General features: G+C 53.0%; 1 protein-coding gene across 1 annotated transcript in view; it reads right to left on the reverse strand.

Moving 5' to 3' along the window:
• LOC122390136 (protein amalgam-like) overlaps positions 1-25,853 on the reverse strand; it is a 37,901-nt gene that overhangs the window by 4,941 nt on the left and 7,107 nt on the right. Inside the window, exons 3-8 of the mRNA XM_043382811.1 lie at positions 23,374-23,583; positions 22,532-22,653; positions 18,795-18,945; positions 17,310-17,407; positions 14,438-14,618; positions 12,977-13,104 (exon numbers count right to left, since the gene is read on the reverse strand). Of these exons, the coding sequence (XP_043238746.1) occupies positions 12,977-13,104; positions 14,438-14,618; positions 17,310-17,407; positions 18,795-18,945; positions 22,532-22,653; positions 23,374-23,583 (890 nt within the window). The remainder of the gene's footprint in view (positions 1-12,976; positions 13,105-14,437; positions 14,619-17,309; positions 17,408-18,794; positions 18,946-22,531; positions 22,654-23,373; positions 23,584-25,853) is intronic.

Consider the following 25,853-nt stretch of genomic DNA (forward strand, 5'->3'; position numbering starts at 1 on the left):
CGAACTGATACCGCGAACCGACGCCGGGGTCGACGGCCCTGCCCGACGTCCCACGGCCGCCGCGGAAGGCGCAACGGTCTTGGCGTTTGGTGAGTCATGTGAGTGAACAACGCGCATCGCGGGCTTGCTGGGAGAGTGTTCCAGTGAGCTCGATGGTGTAGGAACCCCCGCTGTCATCCCTGGCATAATAACACGACGTCATTAATATAATACTGCCGGTGTTAACATCCTCACAAGGACAGCGCGCTACACTCAACGACTTAATCTGGGCTCCATTGCGGACAGGGAATACGATTCAACCCTCATTCGACTTTTTTGCGCTCGAATTCGACTTTGCGCAAAATAAAACGACAGCGCTTAAAAGCGACAGTTGCCGCAAATTGCACACTCAAACTGCGCTGAAATACGACATTTCTTTCATGTCGCAAAATCTTCAAAGTTATGCATTCTAGGAAGCTCGCTGCAATGAAAAGAGGTAAATTTAGCCCCCCGGAATATGTGATAGTATCAGGACACTGTTTGATTCCGCCACAAATGAGAAAAACGCGATGCAGAACGATGCGGTGAAACTGCGCTCATTCGCGACAAATCGTGGGTAAATTGCGCCTGTATTCAACAGTCCTGTTGGAGCCTGAGTGGTCGAGCACTTTCCGTTTTTCTGTTCTCATTCGTTTAATTCGTAACCAATCTTTAAAAAATGATGCTCATTTGAAAGAGATTTTCTCGCTCGTCATTTCTGATGCATAATGCATACATTTGGTACATCACACTCACAACCATATGTACTTGAATTTTCAGATGAAGGATTTTGCCGCGAAGACGGAGTGGGTGTCGTATACCTTACCTAGATGTTGAGCTGGAATTCGGTGAACAAGTTTTTTTTAAATAATGACCTGAAGGTGACCCAAACACTTTTAATTGATAGGTGTGTTTGCAAAACGCATTCCGACAGCTTTTTTTCTGCTTTTAACACTGTATTTTTCTCGAAATACCTGTTTGAATAATTTTCCCGAGTCGACTTCAGGCGCAATTATCAGACACTTAGCCTAAAAACGACACTACCGAGTCAGATAAAAGCGCACTGCGCCATTTTACGACACTCTGCAGTATGATCCGAGCGCATATGCGCCCTTTCCAGACACTTTTATGTTTGATTTGGGCGCATTGCACTTACACTTGACGGCACAATTTACTTGACAGAGGCGGCTTCAGCCACTGGTTTTGTGGATTTAATGCCTTTTATGCTATACTTTAGCATGTTTAGATGTTAACGATCAGTTTTGTTGTATTTACTCTATGCACATACTTACCTGTTGCTTGCGCGGGACCCCTCTTCATTAGGCCTGTTATGCGTAAAGTATTAGCGGAGGGGATTTCCTTCGCAATGGTGTATGTGCTGCCAAATGTGTCCGTGTGGCGCTCAGCTGGTCGGTGTTGGCCGAGATATGAATGCATAGGTGTATGCAAGGCGGACGGCTCCAGTGGCGGTCGCAGGGGGGGGGGACATCAGGGCCATGCCCCCCCAAAAGGCAAATCAGGGGGGCATCATATCATTTGCCCCCCCCCCCCCAACAACCGATGGGCCCCCATGGCCGTATGGGGCCCTGGCCCGTATTCGATTGTCACGAGGCTCGAGAAACCCACGCCAGCTATTAACAGCTCCTATACCAGTCTTTGAGGGTCCTACACTGACCTCTGAGAGCCCTTCAGTGGCGGTCAAGCGTCCACATTGACCGCTGAGGACCCACATTGACCTCTGAGGGCCCTCCACTGGCCTTTAAGGGCCCCTAAACCGGCCTCAGGGGCCCATCCGGCGTCTGATAGCCTCACGCCGGCCTCTGGTGGCCTCATTTCTGTCTCTCTAGTCCCAAGACTAGCCTTTAAGTGCCTCTGAGGGCCCCGCACTGGATTCTGAAGACCCGATGTCGGCCTCTAAGAGCCCGCATCGGCCTCTGGGGGCCCATTTTGGCCTTTGAGGGCCCTCCGCTGGTCTCTGGGGTCCAACGCCGGCCCATGCCGGCCTTTAAGGGCCCCACACTGACCTCTAAGGGCCCCATGCTGGCCTGTAAGGACCCACATTAGCCTCTGAGGGCCCCTGCACTGGATTCTGAAGACCCAATGCCGGCCTCTCAGGGCCCGCATCGGCGTCTGAGGGCCCATCTTGGCCTTTGAGGGCCCTCCACTGGCCTCTGGGGTCCAACGCCGGCCCATGCCGGTCTTTTAGGGCCCCACACTGACCTCTGAGGACCCCATGCTGGCCTGAAAGGACACACATTAGCCTCTATGGGCCCCGCACTGGATTCTGAAGACCCCATGCCGGCCTCTAAGGGTCCGCATCGGCCTCTGAGGGCCCATCTTGGCCTTTGAGGGCCCTCTGCTGGCCTCTGGGTTCCAACGCCGGCCAATGCCAGTCTTTTAGGGTCCCATTCTGACCTTTGAGGGCCCCATGCCGGTCTGTATGGGCCCACATTAGCCTCTGAGGGCCCCCCGCACTGGATTCTGAAGACCCGATGCCGACCTCTCAGGGTCAGCATCGGCTTCTGAGGGCCCATCTTGGCCTTTGAGGGCCTTCTGTTGGCCTCTGGGGTCCAACGCCGGCCCATGCCGGTCTTTTAGGGCCCCACACTGACCTCTGATGGCCCGTGCTGGCCTGTAAGGACCCACCTTAGCCTCTGAGGGCCCCGCACGGGCTTCTGAAGACCTGATGCCGGCCTCTAAGAGCCCGCATCGGCCTCTGGGGGCCCATTTTGGCCTTTGAGGGCACTCTGCTGGTCTCTGGGGTCCAACGCCGGCCCATGCCGGCCTTTAAGGGCCCCACACTGACCTCTAAGGGCCCCATGCTGGCCTGTAAGGACCCTTATTAGCCTCTGAGGGCCCCTGCACTGGATTCTGAAGACCCAATGCCGGCCGCTCAGGGCCCGCATCGGCGTCTGAGGGCCCATCTTGGCCTTTGAGGGCCCTCCGCTGGCCTCTGGGGTCCAACGCCGGCCCATGCCAATCTTTTAGGGCCTCACACTGACCTCTGAGGACCCCATGCTGGCCTGAAAGGACACACATTAGCCTCTATGGGCCCCGCACTGGATTCTGAAGACCCTATGCCGGCCTCTAAGGGTCCGCATCGGCCTCTGAGGGCCCATCTTGGCCTTTGAGGGCCCTCTGCTGGCCTCTGGGTTCCAACGCCGGCCAATGCCAGTCTTTTAGGGTCCCATTCTGACCTTTGAGGGCCCCATGCCGGTCTGTATGGGCCCACATTAGCCTCTGAGGGTCCCCCGCACTGGATTCTGAAGACCCGATGCCGACCTCTAAGGGTCAGCATCGGCTTCTGAGGGCCCATCTTGGCCTTTGAGGGCCTTCTGTTGGCCTTTGGGGTCCAACGCCGGCCCATGCCGGTCTTTTAGGCCCAACACTGACCTCTGATGGCCCGTGCTGGCCTCTAAGGACCCACCTTAGCCTCTGAGGGCCCCGCACGGGCTTCTGAAGACCTGATGCAGGCCTCTAAGGGCCCGCATCGGCCTCTGAGGGCCCATCTTAGGGCCCTCTAATGGCCTCTGGGGCCCAACGCCGGCCCATGCCGGCCTTTAAGGGCCCCACACCGACCTCTAAGGGCCCCATGCTGGCCTGTAAGGACCCACATTAGCCTCTGAGGCCCCTGCACTGGATTCGAAGACCCAATGCCGGCCGCTCAGGGCCCGCATCGGCGTCTGAGGGCCCATCTTGGCCTTTGAGGGCCCTCCGCTGGCCTCTGGGGTCCAACGCCGGCCCATGCCGGTCTTTTAGGGCCCCACATTGACCTCTGAGGAACCCATGCTGGCCTGAAAGGACTCACATTAGCCTCTATGGGCCCCGCACTGGATTCTGAAGACCCCATGCCGGCCTCTAAGGGTTCGCATCGGCCTCTGGGGGCCCATCTTGGCCTTTGAGGGCCCTCTGCTAGCCTCTGGGTTCCAACGCCGGCCAATGCCAGTCTTTTAGGGTCCCATTCTGACCTTTGAGGGCCCCATGCCGGTCTGTATGGGCCCACATTAGCCTCTGAGGGCCCCCCGCACTGGATTCTGAAGATCCGATGCCGTCCTCTAAGGGTCAGCATCGGCTTCTGAGGGCCCATCTTGGCCTTTGAGGGCCTTCTGTTGGCCTCTGGGGTCCAACGCCGGCCCATGCCGGTCTTTTAGGGCCCCACACTGACCTCTGATGGCCCGTGCTGGCCTGTAAGGACCCACCTTAGCCTCTGAGGGCCCCGCACGGGCTTCTGAAGACCTGATGCCGGCCTCTAAGAGCCCGCATCGGCCTCTGGGGGCCCATTTTGGCCTTTGAGGGCCCTCTGCTGGTCTCTGGGGTCCAACGCCGGCCCATGCCGGCCTTTAAGGGCCCCACACTGACCTCTAAGGGCCCCATGCTGGCCTGTAAGGACCCATATTAGCCTCTGAGGGCCCCTGCACTGGATTCTGAAGACCCAATGCCGGCCGCTCAGGGCCCGCATCGGCGTCTGAGGGCCCATCTTGGCCTTTGAGGGCCCTCCGCTGGCCTCTGGGGTCCAACGCCGGCCCATGCCAATCTTTTAGGGCCTCACACTGACCTCTGAGGACCCCATGCTGGCCTGAAAGGACACACATTAGCCTCTATGGGCCCCGCACTGGATTCTGAAGACCCTATGCCGGCCTCTAAGGGTCCGCATCGGCCTCTGAGGGCCCATCTTGGCCTTTGAGGGCCCTCTGCTGGCCTCTGGGTTCCAACGTCGGCCAATGCCAGTCTTTTAGGGTCCCATTCTGACCTTTGAGGGCCCCATGCCGGTCTGTATGGGCCCACATTAGCCTCTGACGGTCCCCCGCACTGGATTCTGAAGACCCGATGCCGACCTCTAAGGGTCAGCATCGGCTTCTGAGGGCCCATCTTGGCCTTTGAGGGCCTTCTGTTGGCCTTTGGGGTCCAACGCCGGCCCATGCCGGTCTTTTAGGCCCAACACTGACCTCTGATGGCCCGTGCTGGCCTGTAAGGACCCACCTTAGCCTCTGAGGGCCCCGCACGGGCTTCTGAAGACCTGATGCAGGCCTCTAAGGGCCCGCATCGGCCTCTGAGGGCCCATCTTAGCCTTTGAGGGCCCTCTAATGGCCTCTGGGGCCCAACGCCGGCCCATGCCGGCCTTTAAGGGCCCCACACCGACCTCTAAGGGCCCCATGCTGGCCTGTAAGGACCCACATTAGCCTCTGAGGCCCCTGCACTGGATTCGAAGACCCAATGCCGGCCGCTCAGGGCCCGCATCGGCGTCTGAGGGCCCATCTTGGCCTTTGAGGGCCCTCCGCTGGCCTCTGGGGTCCAACGCCGGCCCATGCCGGTCTTTTAGGGCCCCACATTGACCTCTGAGGAACCCATGCTGGCCTGAAAGGACTCACATTAGCCTCTATGGGCCCCGCACTGGATTCTGAAGACCCCATGCCGGCCTCTAAGGGTTCGCATCGGCCTCTTTTTTTTTATTTTTTTTTTAAGTGCATTTATTGTCAAATAAACAGCATTACTGCCACAGTCCAGTCATCCATCACACTTCCACTCTTCCGCGATCCGCCCACAAAAGATGCAGCAAAGAGCACATGAAACTGCATAAATAGCATATCAACTAGATCATTATCACCATTCTGAACCACAAGCCCTTCCGGCATGCCAGCGGTCGTCACCCACCACCAACCGAATACAGAGGCCGCGGAGACATTTACGTACATATGGCCCGTCGTCGGCAGCGCCCAAAGCGCGGCCCGCCCGCCGGCGGCCTCCACAGCCCGGCTCTCACGGGGCGCGGGCACGGAGCACGGAGTTGACGCACGACGCATTGCAACATCGCATTAAGAGCGGAGTTCAGCTCATCTCGTCGACAGCCCCCTCCCCCACGGTGGGGGCCCCACCCACCCACCGCGAGACGGACGCGCGGCGCGTCAGCTGACAGGTATGACACCACTCGGGTATCGGTGCCGGCGTCTGAGGGCCCATCTTGGCCTTTGAGGGCCCTCCGCTGGCCTCTGGGGTCCAACGCCGGCCCATGCCAATCTTTTAGGGCCTCACACTGACCTCTGAGGACCCCATGCTGGCCTGAAAGGACACACATTAGCCTCTATGGGCCCCGCACTGGATTCTGAAGACCCTATGCCGGCCTCTAAGGGTCCGCATCGGCCTCTGAGGGCCCATCTTGGCCTTTGAGGGCCCTCTGCTAGCCTCTGGGTTCCAACGCCGGCCAATGCCAGTCTTTTAGGGTCCCATTCTGACCTTTGAGGGCCCCATGCCGGTCTGTATGGGCCCACATTAGCCTCTGAGGGCCCCCCGCACTGGATTCTGAAGACCCGATGCCGTCCTCTAAGGGTCAGCATCGGCTTCTGAGGGCCCATCTTGGCCTTTGAGGGCCTTCTGTTGGCCTCTGGGGTCCAACGCCGGCCCATGCCGGTCTTTTAGGGCCCCACACTGACCTCTGATGGCCCGTGCTGGCCTGTAAGGACCCACCTTAGCCTCTGAGGGCCCCGCACGGGCTTCTGAAGACCTGATGCCGGCCTCTAAGAGCCCGCATCGGCCTCTGGGGGCCCATTTTGGCCTTTGAGGGCCCTCTGCTGGTCTCTGGGGTCCAACGCCGGCCCATGCCGGCCTTTAAGGGCCCCACACTGACCTCTAAGGGCCCCATGCTGGCCTGTAAGGACCCATATTAGCCTCTGAGGGCCCCTGCACTGGATTCTGAAGACCCAATGCCGGCCGCTCAGGGCCCGCATCGGCGTCTGAGGGCCCATCTTGGCCTTTGAGGGCCCTCCGCTGGCCTCTGGGGTCCAACGCCGGCCCATGCCAATCTTTTAGGGCCTCACACTGACCTCTGAGGACCCCATGCTGGCCTGAAAGGACACACATTAGCCTCTATGGGCCCCGCACTGGATTCTGAAGACCCTATGCCGGCCTCTAAGGGTCCGCATCGGCCTCTGAGGGCCCATCTTGGCCTTTGAGGGCCCTCTGCTGGCCTCTGGGTTCCAACGCCGGCCAATGCCAGTCTTTTAGGGTCCCATTCTGACCTTTGAGGGCCCCATGCCGGTCTGTATGGGCCCACATTAGCCTCTGAGGGTCCCCCGCACTGGATTCTGAAGACCCGATGCCGACCTCTAAGGGTCAGCATCGGCTTCTGAGGGCCCATCTTGGCCTTTGAGGGCCTTCTGTTGGCCTTTGGGGTCCAACGCCGGCCCATGCCGGTCTTTTAGGCCCAACACTGACCTCTGATGGCCCGTGCTGGCCTGTAAGGACCCACCTTAGCCTCTGAGGGCCCCGCACGGGCTTCTGAAGACCTGATGCAGGCCTCTAAGGGCCCGCATCGGCCTCTGAGGGCCCATCTTAGCCTTTGAGGGCCCTCTAATGGCCTCTGGGGCCCAACGCCGGCCCATGCCGGCCTTTAAGGGCCCCACACCGACCTCTAAGGGCCCCATGCTGGCCTGTAAGGACCCACATTAGCCTCTGAGGCCCCTGCACTGGATTCGAAGACCCAATGCCGGCCGCTCAGGGCCCGCATCGGCGTCTGAGGGCCCATCTTGGCCTTTGAGGGCCCTCCGCTGGCCTCTGGGGTCCAACGCCGGCCCATGCCGGTCTTTTAGGGCCCCACATTGACCTCTGAGGACCCCATGCTGGCCTGAAAGGACTCACATTAGCCTCTATGGGCCCCGCACTGGATTCTGAAGACCCCATGCCGGCCTCTAAGGGTTCGCATCGGCCTCTGGGGGCCCATCTTGGCCTTTGAGGGCCCTCTGCTAGCCTCTGGGTTCCAACGCCGGCCAATGCCAGTCTTTTAGGGTCCCATTCTGACCTTTGAGGGCCCCATGCCGGTCTGTATGGGCCCACATTAGCCTCTGAGGGCCCCCCGCACTGGATTCTGAAGACCCGATGCCGTCCTCTAAGGGTCAGCATCGGCTTCTGAGGGCCCATCTTGGCCTTTGAGGGCCTTCTGTTGGCCTCTGGGGTCCAACGCCGGCCCATGCGGCATGCCGGTCTTTTAGGGCCCCACACTGACCTCTGATGGCCCGTGCTGGCCTGTAATAAGGACCCACCTTAGCCTCTGAGGGCCCCGCACGGGCTTCTGAAGACCTGATGCCGGCCTCTAAGGGCCCGCATCGGCCTCTGAGGGCCCATCTTAGCCTTTGAGGGCCCTCTAATGGCCTCTGGGGCCCAACGCCGGCCCATGTTGGTCTTTTAGGGCCCCACGCTAACCTCTGAGGGCCCCATGCTGGCCTGTAAGGACCCACATTAGCCTCTGAGTGCCCAATTCGGTTTCTGATGGTCTCAAACTGCCCTTTGCAGGTCCTGTACTGGTCTCTGAGGGCCCTAATTTTGCCCCTAAGGACCCAAACCAGCCTTTAAAGGTCCCACACCGGCCTCTGATGGTCCCAACTCCCATTTCTGTCTTTGGGACCCAAACTGACCCTTATGTGCCTCTGAGGGCCCCGTACTGGCTTCTGAAGGATCGATGCCGGCTTCTGAGGACCCATAACGGTCTTTAAGTGCCTCATACCGACACCTGAGGCCCCACACTAGCCTCTGAGGGGCCCCAAACTGGCCTATGAGGTCTCTACACCGGCCACTGATGGCCCTATTATGTTCTCTGGGGGGCTCAAGCCTTAACTTTGGGCGTCACGCACTTGCCTCTGAAGGCCCACATCAGCCTCTGGGGCCCTACCTTGGGCCTTTGCCCTTTGATGCCCTTCGCTGACCCTTGGGTCTAACACCGGCCTCTGGGGGGTCTGACACCGTACTCTAAGGGCCCCATTGCAGCCTCTAGGCGATAGGTATCGCCGAAGCGCTATCGATGGGCCCATAAGGGCGCTGTACGGTGAGGAGGGCGCTATAATACGATAAGGAGGGCGCTGACAGGTCAGGAGGGCGCCGGCAAGTGTGGAGGGCGCAGAAAGATCAGGAGGATGCTGTGTGGTAAGGACCATGAAGGCGCCGACTGGTCAGCCCAGAGGGCGCCGAATGTGAAAAGGGCGCCGGCAGGCCATAAGAGCGCTGAATGGCGAGAAGGGCGCCGACAGATCAGAAGGGCGCCGAACAGACAGAAGGGCGCTGAAGATGATGCCAGGGTGCTAGATGGTCAGGAAATTGGAGGTGGATGTCTGGCAGTTCAGGATTGTGGGTGCATCTTCACCCACAAAGAGATATAAAATTGTAAACCTGGGCGCCAGTGCCGCATGGTGTACCGCAATGGCTAACCGTCGAGGGCGCCTAGAGTGCTGGACATTAGAAAGGCGCCTTCGGCGCCCCGAAATGATCGTGGAAGGCGCCATCCAGTGAGGGCGCCTACTAGATTTGGGGGGGGGGGGGGCTAAAGCCCAGTGTGCCCCCCCCCCCCCCTTGGCTGCGCCCCTGTTTAGAGCGTTTTACTGTTGTGTTTTCTATCAAGATAAGGTCGATGAGATTGTTGCCTGTGCCCGCGTTATGTACCTACCTACTGTGTGCGGCCGTCTGATCCTTGCGGGGCGGACGACCATTGACGTCATTTCGTCAGCTGAGCAAATGTAAACAAACCTACTGACGAGTTAACCCCCTAATATACGGCCTTGGACGATAAACCGATTAATGAATATTGTCCTGGGCCCTGGCCCCTGTCTCACGGCCCGACGCTGCGCGCGCTGGGAGCTAAGGCATACCCCTGACGTCACTCGAATGACGTAGCGAGCGATCTGTTAGCTTATGATGAATCGCGTTTGGAACAGAGGTCCTAAGGAACCAAGTACAAAGAGAACAGGTTTGAGTGCGAATGCTGCTAGCGTGCTGGCGGAGCGGCGCGCTAGCGTTTTGCGATGACGTCATAGCTTAGCGTCAGAGTGAAGTTTGTTGATATTGCCATGGAAACCCAACGCGCCGACGCGCGCAGCGCACTCAGCGATCTGCTGTGAAACACCACCCTGGAGCCAAGGTCACTGGAGTAATTGGGAGACATTTTCACTGAAGTTCCTCTACGTCATTAACGCCTTTGGTTTCACACTCGAACGCCGTCAACAGCCACAGTATCTATAATAGGGCAAAGTTTCCCGAGTATTTCATGATAGTAACTACAGAATGCATATGGACCAGAGACATGCGATCAGCAGCTCATGACTATGACATTCGGTTGAAATAAATCAACCACCAATGAAGTCATAGCCTACGATTAGGCAGCCCAATTCAAAGAAGATATGGAGCCGTAGATTTGTGGACGGCTCCGGCTCCGGTTGAGTACCTAGGCTCATATTGAGCTTCGGACGCCACAAGCCATTTGCTACTTCTTCCCCACTTTCTTACCCCCCCCCCCTTCCTCCCTGATTCCGCCACTGGCGGTTTCTGTCGCCTGCCGGCGCAGATGGAATGGGTGCGCTCGGACGGCTCAGTCGACTGTTGTTGTAAAGCGCAATTTGTTAAAATATGTGCAATTCTAACGCCGAATTAATTCGAAAAAGTGTCGAATGCCAAATCGTCTCCTGACTACAATGTTTGATGGATTGGCAATATCGTTGGTACCGAAGCATTATGAAACATTTATCTCGCTTTATTGAAGAGAGCAGGTTAAACTGAGCACGTTTATTGTCTTTAATTGCGTACAACTCTCGGTTCGATATAAGCGCACTCTGTCTATTGAAAGCGCACCTCTAGGTCACGTGACTGGGGTGTGTCACGTGATTGCGCTTAAAACCGAAATCGGCGTCACATGAGCAAACGCTGCCACTAAACGTAGCCCGTTCCTTTCGGAGCAGGCCCGCCGACGTAGCACACTAAGCAGTGGGTTTCCGCCACCGGGTCTAATCCAGGCGAGAGTCGATTGCTCTCCCTGCACTTCCTCACTAGAGAGAATCGTTTAGGCGCTTGTAGTCATTACAGTGGAACTACAAAGACCATTTTTATGTATTAAGCCCGGATATATAATAGGGTGTTGACTTTTATGTGATGTCGAGGTAAAAATGTAAAAACATCTCTCAAGGTTATCACATGTTTGAACACAAAACATTGCAAAGGTGCTGATAATTGGGGATCTCTTACATAACGTCTACCCAATTTACCTGCATTTCTAAGCTGAGGTATTTCCCAAAGCCGGCATTTCCAAGGATATGATTTATGAATGTCACAGGTGGATGGAAACAGCGCTATTAGCTGAAGGATATCCGTCAAAGTCGTGGGTCGACCAAGAAGACCAATGTGGCCTGTTGCATAACGCATCAGACATATTAAAGACTGAGTTATGAAAGAGAGTGGGGTGGAGATGAAGGGTCAAAATATTTCTTGCCGATGATCCTAACAGAAGGACAAATAACGCAATGCAATTTGCTTAAGCGTTAGATGGTTACACATAGTTTTTGCTGAAGCTCTTTCTGTCTGAAGCCGACTCGTCAATAACATCGTCTGCAATCGACATATTTTCCTGATAAACTAACATGACATTTTCCAAAGGTGTGCCTGAGTCTGATTCCCTCATTTAGTTAATGGAAATAGCTGAGGGCGTTACCAACTCTATCCTAACTCTATCTGCTCTGTGAGGGAACTTGTCCAAATGGTACGATCAATAGACGGCTGCGTCCGCGGCTCCATACCGAACTCTGCCGGACACGTAAAGTTCAGGTGATCGTAGCCATGCTCCCATCGGGGTGCGTCAAAGGCTATCAGCTTCGTTGTTTCAAAGCATAACGTTCCAAGGGGGTTATGCGTCTGGGAAGCAAAGGTACTGAGTTGGACCTCTTCAAACTCGGATGCGGTTCGCCCTAAATACAGGTCATTCAGTTCCAATTTTGGCAAAAATTATTGGCGATTAGATGATTGCCAACTGGATCATTGGCGAGTGTAGGCTTGTGAAGAGCATACGAGTAATGCTGACAATGGGAAGTGGCCAGATGCCTTAGAAGCTCTGTTATTATTGAACCCTTCCAGAGTTCTGTTAATTCTTACGACGGCATTAGTCCAGTTGATGTTATACATACGCAGCTGATCGCATGATTATCCATAATTCTTCTAATCACTACATATGCCTGTAATTATTTCGAACATTTATTTCGCCCAGTAATGTAATTTCCGCGAGCCATTCCTCAAAGATACTGAGCAGACAACGGCCTGTCTGGCTCTCATCTCAGTACCGCAGGCACATTTGAAATTCATCTATGATGCATCTACGAGGCTCGAGTACTGGATCCGCAAGGCGCAAACATTACATGGTGCTTCTTCTGCTATCAAAAGCACTCAGCATTATACATTTTGTAAAAGTATCAACGACGGTACAATAATTACATTATGGATCAGGCTGCCACAAATCAGTGAAGCTGTCTGCGTGACTCCGAATCAGTATTTCTGCCGCGCAGCTCCCAGCCTGGTGGATACTACACTGCTGAATATGCCTTGATGCTAACCACCCGATGCTTCTGCTTGCTGTAATGGCAATTTCCAATTCGATACTACAGAGACTTCTACATATTGTCTATGTAGTCCTACTAACACCCAGTAACAGTGTTCACCACAAGATAACCGACCGCAGCTCTGCCCTCCGGCGATATCCCACGAGAAATCTGCTCCTTTGTAAAGCCAGTATTGCTATGGCTGTTCACTGACGGGCCATTGGGAAGGAGTGATGCGCGCTGCCGCCGCGCTGCTCGGTATTCCCGAGAACATCCGATAGGGCGGCTGCCGATAGCAGCCGGCGCGATGGAGAGTTCCTATGGCCCCCGCCCGCCGGCCGGCCGGCGTCCCGTCGAGACTGCCTATCGCTCCACCTAATAAACGAGCTCATTTCTCAAACTGGTCACTACGCCTGCCACCATCTGGCCCAAAGTCCATATAAAACGGATGACATTCATTTTTAAATGCTACGCTGTTGTGGCATGATCATTAATAGTCGTCGACAGAAGGCGTCAGGCGACAGTGGCGGACCATCCGCGCGGCCCCGCCCCACACTCACTATTCCGCATGATCCATTCCACAAGAGATGAAACCACTAAAATAAAATCCCACAGAACCTCACCTTAGTTTTCCGGTACGCTATTTTGTACTCGATGATTGGACTGAAGCTCTTGACCTTCCAGGCGAGGTCGTACGAGTCGACATCACCTCCCATCGGGGCACTGGTGATCTCCACCTTGTCGGCCTCGCCTGGACAGCAGAGGAAACGTCTCTGTCAGGCGACGGCGGGGGTTGTATTTCGGAGTACGTTAACGCGGGATGAGGCCTAGTCGGAGCACCTCACCATGTCAGGTGAAGGCTGCGTGTCGAAAACGAGCCACAGACGGGTGAGGACTATGACCTAGTATGAGTGTGTTTAGAAAAGCTGACTGTTGATGTCGTTCCATTGGTTCCGCTGCCGAGCAAGAGACGCAGCTCAACTCCAGGGTACGTAATTATATATGAGATACAACCAGTCCCCTTAATCGTATGGTAATGTCAAGGTACATCCAACAACACACCGAATTTCGCAAAATAATTATTATGATGAGCAAACGACATCATTCGTTATCATGTCAACAATATTCGAGAAAATGTTGACATTAGTGGCTCTCAAAGGGCTGAAAATTCTGTGATGTAAAGAATCATCTATTCGTTTGATTAAAGTCACTACCCGGAAGGCTGGTCCGCGGCTCTCTGGAGACGAACTCTGCCGTCGAAGCACCTCCGGGGAGCCGATATACGCCGTTATACGTCAGTGATCAGACTGCCGAAACGCGCCAGCTGCGAGAATGACTTAAGAGCAACATAAAATTGGCCGGCCCTAATGACCAATATTTCACTCTTGTTAAAGTAATCATGACGCATTACATCGTAAACTTTTACGAGCGGACGCATTGCAGCCGTTAGGAGTTATTGAGATACACGGCTGGCGGTTGAATATAGACCAGACTGTTACCGGTAGTGCGGTGCGGCTATTTACTAAGCGGATATTTACATAAACTAGGCGACATAAGGGCAAAATAGCACTCTCGGTTTCACAATTAACAGGCTGAGTGAATAATCTAACGCAGCTATGTGAACGGCTAAGTTCTTGTCATCACTTCAGAAAAAGGACCCCACCAGACCAATAGTGGCAAGGGTCTAAGGGGGGCCGCAATAGGCCATTAGGACACGGAAGTTCCACAACAGCTCCCTATGGGAAGGCGGCTTCTCTAGGCCATCGTTGGAGATGGGGCCACACAGGGCCACTCATCTTCTTTCATTGCTAGAAGGTTAGTAGGTACACGGAAGTTGGGCATTTCTGTAACTACGCATTGGTGCGCCATTTTGCCGAGATACCGACACATCATCGATACATTCCAGGTTACCATGAGCATCAAAGGCAAACTATCTCGGCAATATGCGTTTCTATAGCTCTTTTTCAAATGAAATAAGGCGAAAACATGAATGAATCGCTCCTGCCGCATAGTGTGTAATAACATGCACGACAGTGCGTACTGAAGAACGCCAGTTTCGTTGTAAAATCCATGTTGAAACGTACCTGATACGTAAATCTTCCCGTGAGAAGACCCCAGCTGGTTGGTAGCGTTACACGTGTACGTGTCAAAGTCGTCCAATGTCACTTCCTCGATGGTGAGGACGTGCCGTGACGACATAATGACGTCATTTGTCTGACTGATGCGATCAAAATCAATGGGACTGCCGCTTCTAGTCCATGTAACCTGAAACAAAAAGGATTTCACGGAGAAAACGTTTGTAATTAAAGTCAATTACTGCACACCAGGATGCATTACACATGTGCAAACGGATTCTCCCTTGGCCATCCGTATAAATCTGTTTGCCACACACGTTTACTTAGCTAAATTGTTTAATTGGCTTTGCAGATAAATTGTTTCTTCCAATCTCACCTTCCTTCTGCCCATCTCTACACTGAAAACCAAAACGATTCTCTATTCCCTTTGATCATGGTGTGTCATGCTCCTATAACTCTGCCGTTTTCCTGGCGGAATGCCCTTAAGATACTCAAATGATTCCTCAAATGATTCCTTTTAAGCATATCAGGGGTTTTGGTCTAAAACAACACCCTGATCATTTTCTTCGAACATACCCAAACTATACCCTCATTCTTTAAATTCCTCCCTTGAATTCTTCTAATATACCCTAGTGTACAGTCTCTGCCGCTACTGTCAGATACCGTACCTGTGCCGCTCGGCGCCTCCGGCGGTGACCGGTCGGCGGGCCGGGACTGGCCGGCCGGGCGGGCGAGGAGGACGGGCAGTCGCTCCCTGGACGTGTTGCTGACCACTAACCCGCGCCCCGCTGGGCTATTCAGCCATACGCGCCCTGCTGGGGATAGAACCTTAACCCTCGTTTTGGATGTGTTACGATATATAAAGGGAAATCGGACGAGGGAGCTGAGAGTAATGAGACAGTTTCTGAGCAAGTTCTACGACGAATATACCTAGGGCATTATTATTTTCCCTTCTGGGTTTATGTGGGGTCTAATGCAAGAATACATTGAGATCAGTGATGGAAATCACAGAATAATACGGGAGTGTTACGTGGTATAATGCGAGTATAGTTTGCAAAATATTCCCCTTATACGCTTAGAAGGAATACTAGAGGTTTCGATGTAAGGGTATTTTGGTAGGTTGAAAGGAGTGTACTGTGGGTATCGCAGGGAATAGAACAGGAATCATATTCCTTTCCTCTTCGGTACTTACTAGGGTATATTAGAAGAATTCAAGGGAGCTATTTTAAGAACAAGGGTATATAGTTTGGGTATATTTGAAGAAATGATCAGGGTGTTGTTTTAGACCAAAACTCCTAATATGCTCAAAAGGAATCAAAAAGGTTCTCAGTGTAGGGTATATTAGAAGAATTTCAGAGTGATATTCAAAGAAAGTGTATTTGGGGTATATTCGGAGAAATGATCAGGGTGTTGTTTTAGACCAATTCCCCTAATATGCTTAAAAGGAATCAAAACAGCTCTCAGTGTATCCCTTTCTCAAATCTCATTCTATCCAACCACCACTTTCACAAGCTCTCTCTTCCCTTTATTTCCCGTCCTCCGTCTATCTGTAATTCCCTCCCTCTCTCGCCTCCCACTCCCACCCTCTCTGTCCCCTGTCCTCTCTCCTCTCGGGCCGCCATCCGCCGCTCGGCCAGACCAACTGTTCGTCATCGATCGTCCCACACACGACGTCACCGCTGCAGTGTCCCCGTAGAGCCGCCGGACATTGCCACATTCCTAACTTTGCCGTATACAGCCTGCTGCCGCCAACTTTGGCCGCAACACCAGCCGGCTCGGGTTTGATGATCATAACATTTTGTGTAACTAAATGGTATGAAAACAAAACAAGACGGCTAAGGAAATTCAAAGGCAAGTTTCTAATTCGTATTTCAATGTCACTGGAAACAATTTAAACGCAATGCTGACAAAATGAAACGCAAATGAAAAGCTAGATAAGCATAACGCATTTTCTAGAACATTTTTAAGACGAACAGATCTACAATGACACTGATTTCCTGTCGGCTCCAAAAATTGTTGAGACGGCAATGGCGCTGGGTCTGTTGGCTGGCCCATCATGTTCTGATTTTTTACGAGCTTGTGGATTTATTGCTATGCTTAAGATCTTGTAATGAGTAGCTTTTAGTAAAAATGGCTAGGTGGCCCAGATAGCCTCCGCTCAAATAAATTATCCTAGATATTATATAGGTACGCAGCTCAAAGCTGAAATAAGTTTATGTACCTAATTAATTAGTTGTGCTTTTTACATGTCACATGAAGAAACATAATGCACAATCAGCAGCATACACATTGTCTTATGGTATACAGCATTGTCGTATGGCGTGCTGTGACTCAAGCTCGACTTCTAAAACACATTTGCTTTTAAAACGTTTATACCCAACTTTACCTGAACAGCAACAACTTGACATTGAGTCAACATCACAGCTAGCTGAATTGAGAGGACTCTGCAAGGTAAAACGCACATTAGTTGATAAAACTTAGAGCGAGCTATTCAACAATCCACTTAGCCTTGAAATAGCCGATGCTCAGTCTATTCGGGCTCCGCACCAGGGGGACGGTTCAAGGGCTCCTTCCCGGCGATGGGAGCTGCCCAAGTGCCATCGATGTGCTGCTCGCCTGTCCTGAGGGCAACCGTCTGTCTACTGTGCAGTTTCACAGTAGCCAGGCGGTAGATGGTCTCAATTAGTCGGTCTACTGCACCGCCTCACGGTAGAAAGATGGTAGGAAGTCTCACCTGAGCGGTCTACCCCGTCGTTACACAGTAGGCCGACGGCAAATGGTATCACCTCAGCGGTCTACCGCGGCTTCTGACGATAGACATACCGTAGTTGGTCTCACCTCAGTGATCTACCACAGGCAGACCAACGGTAGAAAGTCTCACCTCAGCGGGAGGGTCGGCGTGTACCAAGCAGACCAGCTGAGCGGTGAAGCCCTCCCCCGTGAAGATGGTACTTCGCTCCACTTCAACCTCCGGCGGGTCTGAGGGGCGATATGGGAGAGAGTGAGATGAGAGAGAGAGAGAAAAAAAATAGAAAAAAAATAGAAAAGAGAGAGAGAGAGAGAGAGAGAGAGAGAGAGAGAGAGAGAGAGAGAGAGAGAGAGAGAGAGAGAGAGAGAGAGAGAGAAAGAGAGAGAGAGAGAGAGAGAATGAGCAAGTGAGTGAATGAGTGAGTGAGTGAGTGAGTGAGAGAGACAGCGAGAGAGAGAGAGAGAGAGAGAGAGAGAGAGAGAGAGAGAGAGAGAGAGAGAGAGAGAGAGAGAGAGAGAGAGAGAGAGAGAGAGAGAGAGAGAGAGAGAGAGAGAGAGAGAGAGAGAGAGAGAGAGAGCGAAAGAGAAAGAATGATAGGGAGAGAAAGAGAGGGTAAGCATAACTTTTAAACTGTTGCCACAGATCTGGCAGCTGGATAAGGAACTTGGCAATAAACTCGGTGCAGAAAATGTTCTAGTGGAAATGCATGCAACACTGTCGTAACTTAACATCATACCATACTGCCATCACTACTGTCTTACACCCCGTAGCGGAGTAACCAACTGAACCTGTCAAGCTGAAACACCTGTCGAATACGGCTGTCATATCCTCCAGCCACATATTGCCATCCCCTCCCCTCCCTCCCCCGCACATGCCTCTCCCACCCCATACATCCTGTCGTGAAGTGCCGGCGTCTCATACTGCCTCCTGCGCCGTCCCCGGGTTTATTACACGCCTTTCAGCCTCCTCCCGAGCGGGCGGCATTCCGTCGGAGTCCCGCAGAGCCGCGAGAGCCTCGCCGAGAGCCGACACCAGGCTCTGCCCCATTATCCGAGTTGTCGGCCACAAGTCCGACCATTGTTGGGGCATGAGCGCCGTCGCCGGAATGGTGTTCAACTTGGCACTGAGGCGCCCAGATCAATGTGGTGACAGAGTCGCAGGTTCTTCCCCCATGTCTGATCAGTTCGGCATGATACGTGGGGAGAGACCGCCTTTTTTGTTGGACAAGTCCCTCAATTAGTGGGACATATGTATCTACTTGTCCTGCACTTACATTGGTTCTCCCTCACTAGGATCAATCCCGCCTCCCCGTAGGAAAAGTCTTTACAACTGTAAGGTCATGCACTGGAAAGGATACAGCCTCTTTCTCAGTGGGAACAGCTTTTCCATTTTGACCAGCCTTTATTAAAATTGGACCAGCCCCTCGCTCATTATTTTTCTATCACTTTTAGGTCAGCTTCGCACGCGAGATCCTCAACCCGATGAATACGTGTGTCACTTGGAAGGAGATACCTACACGTGCCGGGATTCACTATAACACTAGCAAGGCAGAGGAAACACAAGTAAAAGCAAAGAGCGCGGGGGCGAGACCGAAGCCAGAAGCGCAGATACACTTACAGAGGACCTGCAGGGTGAGCAGCACAGACGCCGAGTCGCCCACTGGATTGTCGGCGTAACACTCGATGGTGCCGGCGTCGGAGCGAGTGACGCTCTCCAGCGAGAGCACCTCGCCACCGACCAGGTCCACAACGGCGGAACTGCCGTCCACCTGGGGGAGGAGGAGGGGGAGGGGGGACAGTGGTCAGTGGGCTGTGGGCTGTGGTCCGACCAGGTCCACCACGGCAGAACTGCCGTCCACCTGGGGGGGGGGGGGTGAGGTCAGCGGTCAGTGGGCTGTAGTCCGACCAAATCCACCACGGCGGCACTGCCGTCCACCTGGGGAGGGAGTGAGGGGGGGGGGGTGAGGTGAGGTCAGTGGGCTGTGGGCTGTGGTCCGACTAGGTCCACCACTGCGGCACTGCCGTCCACCTGTGGGAGGGGGAGGGGGGAAAGTCAGGGGTCGGGGTCAGGGGTCAGGGGTCGGCATTTAGGGGTCAGTGGTCGGTGTCCAGTGGTCAGTGGTCGGTGTCCAGTGGTCAGTGGACAGAAGCAGCAGTTACATAGCTGTCGATGAGCAACGTTTATCTCCTGCGTTTTAGCTGTCATTTAATGCATAACAGCAGCATATAAATGTCATCTGCTGCATATCTATCGTTATTGGCATTCGTTATTGAACGAATGTCCACACATGAAGTTTATTGCATATCATCTGTTATTGGCTGTTATCTTTCTCCTGCATACATAAGCGCCATTGGACAAATAGTGTCTCCCAGAAGTCATCTGACGTTTGTCATAATACATACGCCCTCTCAAAGCCTTCACATTCCATCTACCTGTCTCCAGGCAATGACACTGCGATCATGCTTCTACTGCAATGAAAGTAAATAGCACTCATCTTCCGCCCATCAGCTGTCATCTTTCTGTGACGAGCAGACGACAACACCTCTGCGCGTTCAACTTCTCGCCTTCGTTAGCGTAACGCACTTTTAATCCGCCGACTCGACCTAGTCCCAATGACGGCATCAAAGTTTAACAGAGACCCGGTGATCACCGCAAACTTTGTTAGGTAATCAAAACTATCAAGAAGAGATAATTGATGCATCTAATGTCATTACACTAAGTGCGGAAGCCAGTGTCCCCCAGACGGAACAATTTGCGGCAGAATGGGGCTGAGCTCCCCAGGCGTTTCAGCCAATGTTTCTATGAAATGCCAGCATACAGCGTTGCGTCTCTCGTCAGCAAAATATATCCATAAAATGCGGGAATTATTTAATATAAAATAAAAGGAATACGGTTACATTCGATATTTAAGAGAAGCCCTGGTAACCTTGACAATTTCATGTTTTACCGACAATATAACAACTCTTGTCTCTTAAATCCGCCGTCTGAGCGAGCACACATCCTTCTGATGCCTTCGAGTGATCCCTTGCCAAATGCAGACATTTGCTGAAGTGAAGAAATCGCATCCACATTTCCTTCTCAGCAAGAGTCTGTCAATCACCCGTGGAAGATGAGTTTTCTGGATTCATGGCAGAGTGCGCTGCTGCCAGCGCTTGGTGATGGTCCGCTATAGTTTATGCTGAACTGGAAATTAACGACTTGTGATTGGGTCGTTCTCATCCGGCTGGCAGCGAGGCAGTGAACCGACTCGGAGGCAGTGAGGCAGCTGGCTCGGTCGGACGTCAGTGAGGCAGTGCGGGCGGCAGCTCGGCCGACAGTGAGACATGGAGACACTGAGGCAGCGCGGCTGCTCGGCAGTTTTGCCGTCCGCGAGGCAGTCGGACCATCAGGCCGTCAGACAGCCGGGCAGTCGGGGCGGCTCGGAGCGGCCCGGCCGTGCCGAGGGCGCCATCATCATCCGCCCACGGACGCCGCCAGATAGCCATCGTCAAATGGAGCGGCCACAGGCGGATCGGCACTGACGACGGCCAGCGCTCAGGCGCCAGAGCCGCAGCTAACTCACTCAGAAAGGAATCGGACCGATTCGGACCGACTGCCGACGATCTGATTCATCCTCAAATAGAACCGACTTGGCACAGAGCCACATGGGTGACAGACAGCCAGTGGAGGTGTCGCCCTGATCCATCCGGTAAAGTATTTCGTATGTATAGTATCCCTCGCTCCGCTTGAGTCTCTCAGCATCATGTCGGGCTTCCGATAATGGTATCAGGCTGTTAAAAACTCATATTGCCCTGCAAAGTCACGTTATTGCACTACTTATTGTCGTTTATTTATAGCAAGCAGAGCGATTTAATGTCAGCACGACCCCGGACAATATAATATCACTCCCGCCGTGTTGCTATACCATTTTGAAGTGAAGACAATCACTTAAGTGCAGCATGGTCTGTTGCCTACCTCCCTACGAGTATAATGGTTCTTGCTTTATACGATGTTCAATACCAGAATTTCCGCGGTATAACGCCGCAGTTCTCCGTCAAACATCAGATTGGCAGCACAAAAAGCCTTTTGCAGCACAATTCGTCGACCCTAGGGACGACGATGCTCCCGCTTCCTTCCCAAAGGCCGCCGCCATAGTCACATATGCGGTCGCGCCGAGGCAATCTCAATTTGTCGTGTTCTGGCTAGTGGAGGCCGCAGTTCCGGGACATGGGCCGATGCCCAGCCCGCGGGACGGCCGAGAGACTGCGCCCGGGGGACACCCTGTCCGCCAGAAGGATCTGTTCAAAGCCGATCAGAGGCGCGGTCTGCCGCGGAGGCGGCGGCGGCGGCGACCGTCCCCGATAGGCCAGTCGTTATGGACTCTAGTTCTCCGGTTAGAGACCAGGCAAGCCTGCCGCAAAGCCGCGCCAGAAAGGTTAGACCCGATCAGAGGGGCGTAATTCTTCCGTGGTGACAGCCCAACTCGTTACTACATGGTGTAACTACCCGGCAGGGATGGCACTGGGTCGGTTGGGGACATTTCCTACCCGCAGGCCTGGTTTCCCGAACTACACATCGCTTTAGTCACGATGGGGACTGCTTGAGTGGCATTACACAACAACAGCTTGTGACCGTTGAAAGTTGCAACGTAATTAGTGGAAGTAATGCGACCCAACGACCTGACATGCAACCTAATTAGCGAGACTAATTTGCGCAACATCACTTTATCATCTAGCAATGTTCGCTGAATTGCGAATAGTACTAATCACTGATCATACACTTTGCAGCAGCCCGCGAGTTTTTCTTTGATGAACTACTGCGTTTGGCCTTACCTATATGATCGATTCTCGGCTGCCACAATTATTCCTAGAAACGATTTTGGGCATTTCTTTTAGCCAGCTCCGAGGCAGAGCTGGAAAAATCCCATGTTATTCCGCGAACAGCTCAAAATCTGAGGCACGCAGGCCGTTTACCTTAGGACCGTCTCATAGGGGGCCGCCATTTGAATGGAGACATTGCTTAGTTCAAAAATTGCACCCATTTTCCCGCATTGTGCTCATAGGTCATCCATGTCATGAAAGGTTGCGAACGTTTCTCAGTAGGTAATCATTTTTGATACAAGCGAGTGTAAGATCGATGACGAGCCTTGGATATGTATTATTCAAGGTTAAACAATTCAGATCCGAGATCGACTAACAAAAGCAGCAAAATTTATCAAATCAGCCAACTACTAGGCACATAGTTTGCCTTACTTGGATAAAGTTCTGATGCTAACATTTTAAAGCCAGCTCGTATCGTGTGAGCTAACTCACACGAGGTTACCGTTCTGCGCTGAAACGGCATAGTTTCATCTCTGTGCCGGAGACGACACGCACCTTTTTTCTCCACTTGACGCGCGGCTTGGGGTTTCCTGTGGCGTGGCACTCGAGCGTGGCGTTCTGGCCCTGTTCGGCGATCACCAGACCGCTCTCGGGCACGGTGTGCAGAGTCGGACCATCTGCGGCGCAATATACCGGCCCGTTAGACACAGAGGTCACGCCACCACGCCAAAGGTTACGGCACACCGCGCAAATCGGACGTAGCGCACCGTACGGCAGTGCTGCTCACCGCACACACTGCGCTGTCTAAACATAACACACAATACAAGCCATCTATATATACCCGAAATTGCGCTATTTTTTAGTATATTTAAAAATTAGCAGGATGTGTAACTTCTACGTTGCTCTAGGCTCCAGTGAAGAAGCAGTGGAAATTGGAATATTGTATGATACGGAACACATAATGCACTCGTTTACTGCTCTACTGGCTTTATTGTATGCTCATTGTATACGCATAAGATATATTACATGGCTGTGCTCTCACCGCTCATACTGCTCTGACAACATGATCTATCCACATCCCACATCCCTCAATCCAGCCCACAAACGTTCAATCAGCCACCGCCCGTGTTATACGGAGTGGGTAGACTGTGCCGCTTGACACCTCAGTCTAGCGGCACAGTCTACCGGTACCAGGCGGCTGCTGCCAGTGCTGAGCCGCGTTGCTAAGAGAACTTGCGCGGTGGAAAGGGTCCCGGTAAATACATATTTGATTCTATACCTGACTGTAAGGGACACAAAACGTAATCGCATGCTAGGTACTCTACGTAATAACAATTCCTGTCACTGAGCGAGGAATATATCACATGCTACAACACGGTGCCAGGCTCCATACTTACACTGCACGTCGAGTGTCTGCGTCTGCTCCAAATCCCGGTCGTTGAGCGCTACGGTGCACGTATACACGCCGGCATCCGAGGGTGTGGCCCGGCTGATCTGCAGGTTAAATCCGTCCACCAGACGAAGTCGACTCCTCTCCTGCTCCGCAAACACCTGGCTCTTCACGGTCAGAATCTGACGCTGCTTCTTCCACATGACCATTCGTGCTCCTGCCGGAGGAAGCGCACAGAGTCGTCAATTTTTAACATCTGAAGTCCCGTGCTGGAATAGTCCGTCCATCACCACTGCTCGTAGGCTTTGTCACTTCTGAGCTTTTTGAGATCTGGTTCAAGCCTGCGCTCAATGAGGTCACTGATTGATTCTTGTGTCGATGACCCACGGCCAATGATAAATGTTCGCGATAAATGTCTGGTGAGGTTCGTGTTCTGACCCACTGTCGCTAGTCGTGGCCGCTGGGCTCGATTTCAATTATGCTGTGCATGCATTGCACATACAGAATTAACCAACGGGCTGCCGAGACCAGGACCTGCGCAACAAGCTCTGCCGAGCTTGTGTTTTGATCTCGGAAATCCACCCACTCCAACCATTCGAACTGAATTTATTCGCGCTGTCTGAGCACCATCGTTATTGGTTATGAGCTAGTTCCGAGCAGTGGAACAGATGCCGATGCCGATATGGTTCGATTGCTGTCTCATTTACTGTGCTGCTGTGGTGCCGTTACCACCAGCGTAAGAGTGCAGTTGTGAGAACCGGAGGGATGTGTAAGTACCGATCACCTGTTGGAGGGCGGTATTGGAGGGCAGTGTCAGAGGACGGGGTCGGAGGGTCCTATCAGAGGGCCGGGTCGGAGGGTGGGGTCGGAGGGCCGTGTCGGAGGGCCCTATCAGAGGGCCGTGTCGGAGGGCCTCGTCAGAGGGATGTCGGAGAGTGTCGGTCCGTGACCGCGGGACAGACAGCCGGCGGTCGGCTGCTCTCCTGTCGGCTGACATGTAAATGTGAACGGTGACGGCGCCGTCGGACTGACGATCAATAGCGCTCACCCGACCGGGCAACTTATGCCAGCGCGGCGCGGCCGCAGGAGCCGCGCTGCCGAGGTGTGAGAGGAGGCCGGCAGGAATTTTAAACGGATCGTCCCGCAACTGATGGATGGGAACCTTGACGGCCAAGTTACGGCCGGAGAACGGGCCATTAAATCCGGGAGATATATCAATGATACCGTCCATCAATCGGTGACAAGGCTGAGAGGATGCTAGAACAACTCTCCAGACACTTTTTTCTAATTTATGTGTTGTTGTAAATCGTTCAGCAGCTTTCCAACAGACCCATGAAAAACATGGCAGTCCAAGCGTACGTCCTTTCGCTCATTCTTTTTTAAGCTAGTGCGGTCACGGCACGACGGATAGGACGACAAGGAAATATGGGTTCATTCACATCAACGGTCATTTTGGGATTGAGATAATCTAAAATCAACGACCGAGCTGGGAGTAGAAGTCATCTCAACGCATTGAGCTGGTGGACGGAAATATGCAATTTGAGGTCGATTTTCGACGCTCACCTGATATAATCCATGAATGAATGTGTTGCACAGCCATGAATGAATCTCTCTTTTCATGATGAAACGTCTTGTAAATAAATGAAATGCCTGCCTCTCCTTTGGGGTTAATCATTTCAAGCCAATACAAAGGAAAAGAAAACAGTGGCACCTACTCATAAAGTTTATGTACTTGTTATCCCACTGGAGTGTCATTATCAAAAACCATTGCTTCAGAATACGAATATCAACCTTTGTTAGCTCTTTTGAGCCTCTTCAACTACAACAATCTCATAACCATCACTTCAATAACGACCTCGCTGTAATTGGGGCGTGGGCTTACTGATGTGCCCACTTCTTATCTTAATCATTAAGTCTTGCGCTTTCACTTGTATATAATGGGCACGCACTGGGAAGAATAAAGATAGGGCGGACATTCCTCCCGATGTAAAACATCCAGGTTTTCAGCCAAGTATTGGACTTATTTAATTCCATTATATTTGAATGCTCTATTGATCTGTACCATAATTTGCAAACGTGAAATTCCATGATGCTTCGTGGAACCATAAAAGAGTTCGAGCTATAAGGGTGGTTTTACCAACCACTCAAGAGCCAAGAGGCAGCTTTGCCAACTTTTGCACCACTCGAGAATACGAGTAAGCGCATAATCTTACGTCGAACAGGATAGGCGCATAACAGCGCACCGCCCAAGCCGGAAATAAAACATGGTACTACGCACTACGCCGCATTGGCCGGAGTCTTACTACGCTCTTATACATACCGAGCAGCGCCGCATTGGACGGAGACTCACCGAGGTTCCGCACAGCGCAGGGCAGAATCAGAAAGCTTACCTAAATCCTGCTCAGCGCAGGGCAGCACTGTGCTGTTTCCCAGTGCCGCACAGTGTGCTGTCTAGGGAAGCAGACTCACATAAACCTGTACAGCGCA

This window comes from Amphibalanus amphitrite, unplaced genomic scaffold, assembly GCF_019059575.1.
Source record: "Amphibalanus amphitrite isolate SeventyFive unplaced genomic scaffold, NRLGWU_Aamphi_draft 000383F_arrow, whole genome shotgun sequence".
NCBI lineage: Eukaryota > Metazoa > Arthropoda > Thecostraca > Balanomorpha > Balanidae > Amphibalanus > Amphibalanus amphitrite.